At 39.7% G+C, this 11261-nt stretch overlaps 1 protein-coding gene across 1 annotated transcript in view; it reads right to left on the reverse strand.

Annotated features, from left to right (window-relative positions):
* The window catches only part of shtn1 (shootin 1), a 129743-nt gene that overhangs the window by 19407 nt on the left and 99075 nt on the right, over window positions 1–11261 (reverse strand). Inside the window, exons 10-12 of the mRNA XM_037687960.1 lie at window positions 5357–5510; window positions 4585–4702; window positions 3223–3305 (exon numbers count right to left, since the gene is read on the reverse strand). Coding sequence (XP_037543888.1) covers window positions 3223–3305; window positions 4585–4702; window positions 5357–5510 — 355 coding nt within the window. The remainder of the gene's footprint in view (window positions 1–3222; window positions 3306–4584; window positions 4703–5356; window positions 5511–11261) is intronic.

Raw genomic sequence — 11261 nt, forward strand, 5'->3', positions numbered from 1 at the left:
GATGGATGGATGGATGGATGGATGGATGGATGGATGGATGGATGGATGGATGGATGGATGGATGGATGGAGTACATATTATGTGGTGTATTCTGTAATGTCTGTGACGTGTATTATGTGACCTGTTGATATTTATTTTATGACGCACCATTTTTATTTCAATGACTAATTTCATTGAACTGTCAGTGAAATGACAATAAAGTCTGCTGGAATTCCACATAAATGATTTAGATTTACAAAAGGAAAAATATTACAAACGAGAACATCCTGAGTGATTCCACTCAGGAAAGGAAGATACACGAATGAGACTCACAGAGATGTATTTCTTAAATCACAGAAGAAGAAGAAAACAACAAGAAGGAAATGGTCTAAAAACCATGAATGAATCTGAATGTTTACAGTTTCAAACATATGGTTTCAATTTGTAGATCAATAACTATTTTCCTTACTGGCATTCTCCTCAAATCATCTTTTACTAATAATTGTTTGTCCTTTTTACATTTTCTCTCTGCTCAGACGTTGTATTTTCCTTTTACTAAAAGATTCAAAAGTTTTGTATTTACCGAGCAGCTTGAAAGAACAAATTGATTGCTATTTTCTGAAGTTGTTCTCTGTTGATGGAAAATAGCTAAAAGCTACAAAAACAGGGGTTCTCAAAAAGCTGACGACTAAACGCTGAAACATCATACAACGCAGTCGGCCAGGTTAACAAAGGAGAAATATTGAGAAAGAAAGGATAAACGAGGTATTTACAACACAAAAGCTTCTAGTTCAGGATTTGTGTAGCTGTTTTAATAGAAACAGAATATATATATATATATATATATATATATATATATATATAGAGAGAGAGAGAGAGAGAGAGAGAGAGAGAGAGAGAGAGAGAGAGAGAGAGAGACTACACCTTATTTTATATACAGGTTTCAAAAAATAACATTGCGAGGTACTGATGTGGTGTTGTGAATGTTTTGTATAAATGTTTGTTTTAATTTTAAGCTAATTACTGACAACTAAAGAGACATACAATAACTATATTTTATTCTTATTAGTATCTCATTGTGCTGTGATTAGACGGTGAACAGCATCTGGAGGGAATCTTCCAAATATCTCTGAACATCTGGGAGGTTGTCAGTTTCCAAACCTGAGGCTCCCAGTCTGGTTGCTTCATTTTTGAACATGTGGGAGATGACTAGCAGTATCATCTCAAATCAACCCTCCTCAATTGAGATTTGTAATTCAAGAAAGCAACAGTGATTACAGCAACACCAGCTCTCCCCTATGGAGCATCTCACTGGACAAAAACTGCTGCGCTTGAAAGGAACAGGGCCAACCTGAGGTGTATGGGGCTCTACACAGAATTTAATTAGGAGACTCAATACAGTGAAAAAGATAGTGCCATCAACTTTTGAAGTGAAGTCTGATAGTTATCAGTTAGTGTCTTATCAGCTGTTGCATCAGTAACAAATTATGAAGAAAGAAAAGTGCCAAGTCTTCATCGACTTAGTTCACTGTGGTGACCCCTGAAGAAGGGATAAAACAAAAGAAAAAATAGATAAATTAAAACAAATAAATAAATAAAACAGTTCCTTCTGACATTGCTAGGCTTGTCATTGTTTTCGTAACTGCACAGTTTCTGTGCAACATGTGTGCTGAGCATAAGCAGGTCGTGTATATGTCGATGATGACTGCCACAGGTATCAGTTTGTCAGGAATGGAGTTGTTAGAAGTGTTTAAATGGTCTGAAGCAAGCTCCAGTAAAGCGAACCACTGCTCATTTAAAAGGTTACACATATGGACAATGAAAAAGATCAGTGCTGAGGCCACTGGAGCACACACACGAGGCTTCCTCCTCTCTCAAAATGGCCCTGAGCAGAGGACTGCATGGTCTTTCTTCAAAGCTGACCACACCTGCAGGAAGTGATTTTCATCAATGACTACTGGGCAGCACGGTGGTGAAACTGGTAGAGCTGCTGTCTCTCAGCGAGCAGGTTACCCTGGTTCAAATCCCAGTCCAGGGGCCTTTCTGGGTGGAGTTTTCATGTTCTCTGTGCTGCATGGGTTTTCTCCAGGTACACAGGTTTCCTCCCACAGACCAAGAACCTGCATGTTAGACTGATTGGTAACTCTAAATTGTCTCTAGGTGTGAGTGAGAGAGTGAATGGTTGTTTGTCTGGTTAATTTCTATGTGTCCCTGTGACGGACTGAAGACCTGTCCAGGGTGTACCCCGCCTCTCGCACAGTGACCGACGGATGGATGGATGGATGGATGGATGGATGGATGGATGGATGGATGGACTATTGGAAATCCCAATACTCACCGTGTGACCAGCTCTCAGCCAGTAGACCCTCATGTTCTAACATGTTTCAAACACTAGTGTTGTTGGCTGTTGTGAGATGCAGGCGTGTAACTTTAAATGTTTCTTAACAGAAACCTCTTCAGAACAGAAACTCTGCCTTGTCTTCTTCTCTCGTCTAACAGGTCTATGATATAAAAACACCATATAAAGTATAAAAAATACAAACAATCACATCCAAGTAAGAAAATACATATTAAGATAAAATATATATTTCAGTTAATGTATTTTAGCATTCAGACGTTATTTAGTTTTTCTAACAGCTGTGTTGTAGTTTGTTTAATATTTTGTTGTTGAACGAGTTGAGAGTCATTAAATATAATTTCTTTTACATTTATTAATACTTTTGTTGGATGCAACTGGGACCCTGTGTACACAATTTTGTTCCATCCTTGAATCCTTGAATGTGCAGACACGTTTTATTTTGTAATTGCATGTTAAATTATGTGACTTATTATTTAATTTAAAACTTGGGAATTAGGGAAACAAATTTCTTATTGTTGTCTGTGTGCTTCAGGACTGATGCCATTAAAAATATAACTAGGTAACTTTTACTTAAAGCAAATTTTAAATGATTTACTCGTTACTTGAGTAGATTTACTAACTTTACATTGTGTAAAATTTAAACAGAGTTGCTGTACTTTCATCTGAGTGTGTTATATTAGTACTTTTTCCACCTCTGGTCATGTACTTTTGCCGTTATTAAAAAAAACTTTAATCCAGAAGCAAAGATTAAACATTTGAGCAAAACTAAAACTCATTAAGGCTTATTTGCTTTAAATTAAAAATTATGACAAATAACACGTGTAAAACTCCAATGAGAAAAGAAAGCAGTAAACCCAGTGTGGAGTATGTACATGATCGTGTACCTGATGTTTTAGCAGAGTCTGTGTCCACCAGTAGGATATCGTCATTGATGTCTTTTTTCTTTCGGATGAGTGACAGCAGAACACTGAGGGGGAGACAAATCAAATCTGATCCAATGTCTTTCTGGTAGTTTGGTTTCATAAAATCACAACTAGGACTGCTCACACCCTGCCTATCTACTTCTGAAGATGTTCTGTCTAATGTGCTACGTATTGTCATCACTGACATTTGTGCTCTACATTTAACCCATGAGATACACACAAGTGGAGCAGCATGCAGCTATTTAAGGTCCTGGGGAGAAGATGGGGATTAGGTGTCCTGCTCAAGGTCACATGCATGTGGACATGGTGCAGAATCAAACCTGTGACTTTCTGGTCCCAAGTTGGCTGTCCTACAGTTGCACAGTTGTTCCACAGCTGCACCGTGTGTGCCCTAGATCCTGAGATCCAGGATGTTTCAGCACTCCATGTAATAACCCCACTCCCCTTGACAGATTTATTGTAAATATTTTTCGTCATCCAACAATGTTCAGTCAGGTCATCTGGACCGTTTTGTTTTTTTGTTGAGACGTTTCGTCCTTTATCCAAAAGACTTCCTCAATCCGAGAAGCCACCAAACAAAACTGATTTCCACCAACAGCATGGTGGCATAGTGGAAAAAAATGGTCTACTGGTGCCAAGATGGCCTCTGGGGCCTGCCCTCTCCTCCAGGGCCTGCCCTCTCCTCCGGGGCCCGCCCTCTCATCTGGGGCCTGCCCTTTTCTCTGGGGCCTACCCTCTCCTCTGGGGCCCGCCCTTTCCTCTGGGGCCCGCCCTTGTCAACTCTTCTGAGACAGTCATGCCAAAGTGGTTGAAAACACCAAAGTTCATGTTCAATAATCCAATAAACTTTAGAGTTTCGAATGACTTTGGCATGAGGGTGGACCTCGGAGGAGTGGGTGGGCCCGGGAGGAGAGGGCGGGCCGCAGAGGCCATCTGAGCGCCAGCAAACTGGATTTTTCCACTATGGAGTATGCTGTTTGTGGGAATCAGTTTTGTTTGGTGGCTTCTCGGATTGAGAGAGTCCTTTGGATGAAGGACGAAACATCTTAGCAAAAAAGAAACCATCCAAATGACCTGACTGAACAATGTTGGATTTTATACCTGGATTATTGAGCATGAACTTTGGTGTTTGAACCACTTTGGCATTTTTCATTCATATTTACTTAGAATCATTCAGTGAATATGAATGAAAAATATTCACAATAAAATTGAATTATTATTATTATTTTTTTTTAAAACTTAGAATCATTCTGTGAATGATACGTCAACAAGGCTTCATGTCAAAACCTTTTTGAATTGGCATACAGAGCAAAGAGATCAAACCTGAGGGGGTTGGAAGCTGAAGCTGGAGCTGGAGGAGGTGGAGGTGGTGGTGGAGGGGGAGGTGCTGGAGCTGGAGGTGGGTTGACAGCAGCCTGCAACTTTTTTTGAAGCTCCTCAACTGTGGAGCAAAACACACTCAATCTGGGAACACACTCAACAACATAAGAAAAGTGTGTTAGATTAAGGAGCCAGGTTGTAAAATCTCTGAAATAATCTCGTTTATGTAAAACAGAGGCTGTTGTAGCCTTCACAAAGTGGGTTTCTACTTGTGTCAAGTTTAGGAAGAAACATAAATGTCTACTGCAAAGGCTGCAGGTCCAGTTGGTGTCAGCTCCTAAAAGATTCAATGAGCCAGATTTGTGGGAAGCTTCATCACCTCTTCAGTGTAAATCTCAGAAGCTCTAGTGATGCAGGCTACACCCTGTTTGTCTGAACTAATAAAAATCTTCTCCATCGGCTGTCAGTGGCTGCTTGCTTTAACATCCCACAACAAAACGTCCTCAAGAGACACCTTCCAGGACCTGCTGACGTTTGTTTACCAGCCTCATGTCATCTTCACTGAGCAGCAGCTCTGTGCTGTGTTCCAACGATTAAATGTTGTCTTTAATACACATATATTCCAGTACAGGCAATACGTTTTATTGTTTCCTATCCAAATTGCATTTAAAGAGATGACATTGCCGAATGTCTTATTTCATTTAGATGAGCAGATGGATTTGATGGTGTGAAATGCCATACAGAGTAGTCTCACGTTTAAATTCTTAATCCTTACCTGTGAAGCGGAGATCCTTGACTTCCTGTTCAGCCTTGGAGCATCGAATGCTGCTCTCTTTTTTGTCTTCCTCCAAGAATTCCAGTTTACGCCTCAATGCTGTTATCTCCTTCTGAGCCCCACAGCTCTTCAGCTTTTCCTCTAAATGCTTAACCTGAGAGAGAAACAAACATAAGAAGTATACAAATTAAGGATGCATGATATTGGATTTTTGGCCGATATCTGATATGCCAATATGTTAAAAATTATTTGGTTGATAACTGATACCAATACCAATAGTTTTTTTCCTAGACCTATTTACAGAGACTACACAGTTTTCTCTGTGTGGAATTAAAATACTACAGTATTCTGCATGGTCTTTGTCAGTTTGGCTTGTTACCAAATGCAGATGCCAAAAAGGGTCTGTAACTGATGTAACACTTCAACTTGGATTATGTTTATTATCAAATTTATTAATGGCATTTATTCTCTCTAACACAATATCGACACTTGAACAGTGTAAATTTGTAAACTTTCACAAATCTAAACTCAACTTGTTCACAAGAGACAAGTGAAAGCACACAAGTAGTAGTGCATTAATACCAGTAGATATACTTGACAATTTCTTAAATTAAAATTTAACTTAAAACTGAAGCTTTTGATATCAGTGAGTTATTTTGATGGAATGACAAATCTCTGATATTTAACTTTATCGCTAATATCGGCCGATCCCGATACCATGCCAATAATATTTTGTATCCCTAATACAAATACAGTTGCATGGGCTCAAATGCTAACACATGCTGCTAACTTATAGTATAAGACTCTAATAAACTTAGTGTGCTGCATTAGCTCTCAAGTTATAGGCTAGTTAACGATGCTGGCCAAGTCATACTCCTGCCAAATTGTACACCTAACTCATATTACGTAGTTTTTGTTTTATATACATTGTTACGGCCCCTGGCCTCTAGAGGCCGTGCAGTCTCTCTTTGTTCATGCAGATTCAGGTGTGGGAGCACACTCAGCTGATTGGCTGCCAGGAGGCTGCAGAGCGGCACCACCACTGAACCAGCAGGAGATCACCACACCAGTCAGATGATGATGAGGTCCACCTGCACTCCACCTGGAATCATTCCTTCAGTGGGGCAGTTTTAGAAAGAGGTTTGCACAGCTGACCCCCACTTTGGTTGCTGTAGCCTTTTGAGGAGTGTTTGGGCAACCTTTAGAGTATTTTGTACTCCTGATCCCTTTTTGCTCTGCTTAGCAGCTTGGTTTTGACTTTGACTGGTTGTTCAAATTTAGAAACTTGTACTTGGAAAGTTTCATGAACCTTTAATGATTTGCTTGAGTTGCTTTGAGTCTGGACTGGACTGACTTGTTTGGTTATTTTTTTATTTTTGTTATTTTGTCGAGGCAGCACTTGACCCACTTTAGTATATTTTTGTTAGTCCAAGTTTGTTGGGTCAAAGAGTATTTGTCTGTGGAACATTTTTCTTTGTAATAAACCTCTTTAAAATCAAACAACTCCATTTTTTTCTCCTCTGGACACATTTTATGTTACACCCCATGATACCCTAGACCTGGAGGCGTAACATACATGTACAGCTATAATTCAGAATACAAAACAAATTAAAATATTTCCTCTAACATACAAAGCTCTCAACAACCTAGCTCCATCTTACATAACAGATCTTATTGTTACATATTTTCCTAACAGAGCACTTCACTCTCAGACTGCAGGCTTACTTGTGCAGGTTTACTTATGGTTCCTACAGTTTCCAAAAGTAGAATGGGAGGAAGATCTTTCAGTTATCAGGCTCCTCTCTTGTGGAACCAACTTCCAGTTTCTGTCCGTGAGGCTGACACATTGTCTACGTTTGACTAGGCTTGTTATTTTAGTTAGTTGGTTTGTTTTTTCCTCAATCCTATAGTTAGGGTTGACTTCGGTTTCTTGACAATCCTTTAGTTATGCTGCTATAGGCTTAGATCTCTGGAGGACAAACTTACCACATATGTACTATCCATGCTTATACCTGTAAGTATTGAGGTCATTAGTGTGTTTTGCTTTTCCTCTTATAGAAACTAGACATGGACCAATCCTACATTTGTCTCCGTCTCTTTCCTGTCCCTACAAACACCTGTCAGTCAAGGCAGATGGCTGCCCATCCTGAACCTGGTTCTGGTTCTGCAAGAGGTTTCTTCATGTTAAAAGATGATTGTTCCACTGTTAACCACTGGTTGCTCAGAGTGGGGAGTTGCCATGAATTGAAGCTTTGACACAGTCTGCTGGTTTTCTTAGATAAAAAAAAAATACATGTTCTACTTTGGGTTTTATAATTTACTGTATTATTTAATGTTTTATATCCAGAATAGGATTGACTTCTGTTTAGTTCTAATCTGGATCTAATTTGGATTTAGGATTTGGACATGCTTTTTCTTTAGTACAGTGTCCTGAGATGACTTGTTATGAACTGGGACTATACAAATAAACTGGAAGTGAATTTGGTGAAAGTACAAATGAACCTGGAGTCTTTGTTTACCTTTTATTAGTAGTGTTAAAAACAGTTGTGGAAGGAAGAGAAGAAACATACCCAGGATTATTATGGAATTGCTACAAAGATAAGATGCACTGTAAATATTTTAAATCTACTAAATAATCTGAATTAGATTGTTGTGTTGCTGCTGCTTCTCAAGTGACAATTTCTGCTAAACAGCAGAGGTGATCTGCTGAAATCATGTCATTTACTCTACAATGGTTATTCCTTTACCACCGCTTTAATTGTTCCTAAAATGAAGGATATGGCTCACCTCCACCAGAGCGCTGAAGAGACCAGTGATCCCACTCAGCTCTAATTGTTTTCCATCAGAGCCACAGAAAAAGTGGGGGTGGGTCTTACAGTTCTATTGGTGCTTTAAATATTATTCTATCTGGTCAATGCATATGAAACATTTTACCAACCATTTCCCCTGTGACTCAAAAAACAAACAAAACAACTTAAAGTCCCTGTTTTGATTAATGTGTGTTTAACTATGTGAGCCAGAAAGATGGAATGAACAACAGCATGATCTATTATATTGTTTTTCTTGTGAGTCAACCAAAGTAAAATCTATCATATAAAAGTAAATTACTTCCAAAAGTATTCACAAAAACATAAAAGTCACACAAATTCACATTTCAAATTGAACAAGTAGAAATATGCTAGGCATACAAGTTGTCAAATGTTTTCTTCTTCTTGTGGCGTTTTCAGAGTCACTACAGTGCACATTTGAATCACCTGCCGTGGACGGATCAGTCAGCGTGAGTGCACGGCTCATCGTGCCTGTGTGCATGACTTCTGAGACTCTTCATGCTACAGCCTCACAGATGAACTGCTGCATTTGAGACTGGCCCTAATCCATTCTCTGTGTCCTAAGAAATTGTGGAAAGTCCTTGTTTAAAATTTTGCCATTTAACTACAGTATTAAGAGTCAACCCTGTCTGTATGTTAGCAAAATAGCTCATAAATTACCCCAAAACAATATTGAAACTATAGAGAAAAAATATTTTGATATATCTGGAAAACTATAAAACTTTAGAATGCTCCCAATCTAAGATGTGTGGCACAGCTGACTGGATAAAAAAAAACACAACCATGTCTGCGTGTGTAGTCCATTATTCCTCCACAGTCTGAAAACAAGCATGTAGGTTTACTGGGAACTCGAACAGTCTCTATAGTGAGAGTGTATGGTTGTTTGTCCAGGGTGTACCCTGCCTTTCACACAGTGACTGCTGGAAAATGGAAAATCTGGTAAACATAAATGGATGGATGGATTATTTGTTCCTAGATTTTTATTTTAGAAAAATCCAGGCAGCTAAGCTAACCTAATACTGGTAATTTAAGTTGCATAATTTTATGTACTCCTATATTTGTTCCTGATTTTGGTATAAATGAAAAAGATTTGATACAGTAAAGAACCTAAAATTATTGTTTTAAATAAATGTTCTAGTTGTTTACATTGTTGTTTAATCTTTTCATCTCATCAGTTACATAAATGAAACAACAGTTATCACCATTTCAATAGAAAAATTGTTTCTGAATTGAATCGTGACACCAAAAATCGGAATAGAATAAAATCAAATAGAATCGCCAGACACTGAGATTCGCACCCCTAATCTGGATGGACAAAGGAAAAGTTTACAAGATAGTGATGAGACCAGCTATGTTGTATAGTCTGGAGACAGAGACATGGACAAAAAGACAAGAGAAAGAACTGGAAGTGGCAGAAATGAAGATGTTGAGGTTCTCCTTAGGAGGGACAAGGATGGAAAAGATTAGGAATGAGATCAGAGCTACAGCACAGGTTGAACAACTGGGAGATAAAGTTAGAAAGACCAGCCTGAGATGGTGTGGACATGTCCAGAGGAGGAACAGTAGTTTGGACATGTCCAAAGGACAGACAGTGGGTATATTGGTAGAAGACTGTTAGAAATGCAGCTGCCAGGAAAAAGACAAAGAGGAGATATATGGATGCAGTTAGAGAGGACATGGAGGACAGAGTGAGATGGAGGAGAATGACTCACTGTGAAGACCCTTGCAGAGGGAAAAGCCAAAAGAAGAAGTTTAAGAAGTCTAGGACGCAGTTGCAAATGGAGGGGCTTAGTCGTACTAGTGTAAGAAATTTGTCCATCAGGGTTTGGAGGATCATGGTGATGAAGGCAGATGTGAAGTCCACAAAGAGGACGAGTGGAAGAGTGAGGGCTACTGGCCGATAGTCATTCAGACCAGTCACTATGGAGCTCTTTGGGACTGGGATGATGGTGGCAGTCTTCAGGCAGATGAGAACTGTTGCCAGGGTGAGTGAGAAATTAAAAATGTCAGCCAGCACCTCGTAGAGCTGATTGGCACAGTCGTTCAGCACCTTCCCGGCTATTGGCAATATATAAATAAACTGAACTGAATTTAACCAGCTTTTGTTCTTCTTCTTCTTCTTCTTTCGGCTGCTCCCTGCGTTAGGGGTCGCCACAGCGAACTTAGTCGCACGAAGACTTGGCAGTTATTTTTACGCCAGATGCCCTTCCTGAATCAACCACAGAGCAACGAGCTACCACAGCCCTCTCTGTGGAGCAGAGAGCTGCTATCTAGGACACCCAGAGGAGCAGATGGTGGGGGTTAAGGGCCTTGCTCGAGGGCCCAGAGTGGAACGAATGAGGGTAGGGGGAAGGTGTGGGTGCTTCACCTATCCCACCCACATTTTTGACGTTGTCGGTACCGGGGCTTGAACATGTGATCTTCCGATCACAGGCCCACCTTCTCTAGCCTCTGCGCCACCACTCCCCCCTACCCCTATCATTTTCAGAAACTATGCTTTCTAGTTTTAATATTGCTTAAAAATATTGTTTCTTCAAATGTCTGGGGAGGCAAACAATGAATCTATGGTGGCCAAGGCCACCATTGGCCACCCCTTGGCCAGGATCAGTCACTCTGTGCTGTCTCAGAGAAGCAAAAAAAAAAACCCGAACTCTTATTTTACACTGTGTAATTCCACCCAGTTAAATGTCTTTTACCAAAAACTTTAAGATTACTTACATTACCTGCTCAGTTCGAGTCCAAAAAAAAAATGCTCATTTCAAAAACTACAAACAATCTCTCTTAAAAACCTTAAGTAACAGGGTGTTTAACGACGGGGTGTTTAATGGCAGGGTGTTTAGTGACAGGGTGATTAGTGACAGGGTGTTTAATGACAGGGTGTTTAATGACAGGGTTTAGTGACATGGGGTTTAGTGACAGGGTGTTTAATGACAGGGTGTTTAATGACGGGGGTTTAGTGACATGGGGTTTAGTGACAGGGTGTTTAATGACAGGGTGTATAATGACAGGGTGTTTAATGACATGGTTTAGTGACAGGGTGTTTAATGACAGAGTGTTTAGTGACGGGGGCTTAGTGA

Source organism: Nematolebias whitei, chromosome 1 (assembly GCF_014905685.2).
Source record: "Nematolebias whitei isolate Nwh7 chromosome 1, NemWhi1, whole genome shotgun sequence".
NCBI lineage: Eukaryota > Metazoa > Chordata > Actinopteri > Cyprinodontiformes > Rivulidae > Nematolebias > Nematolebias whitei.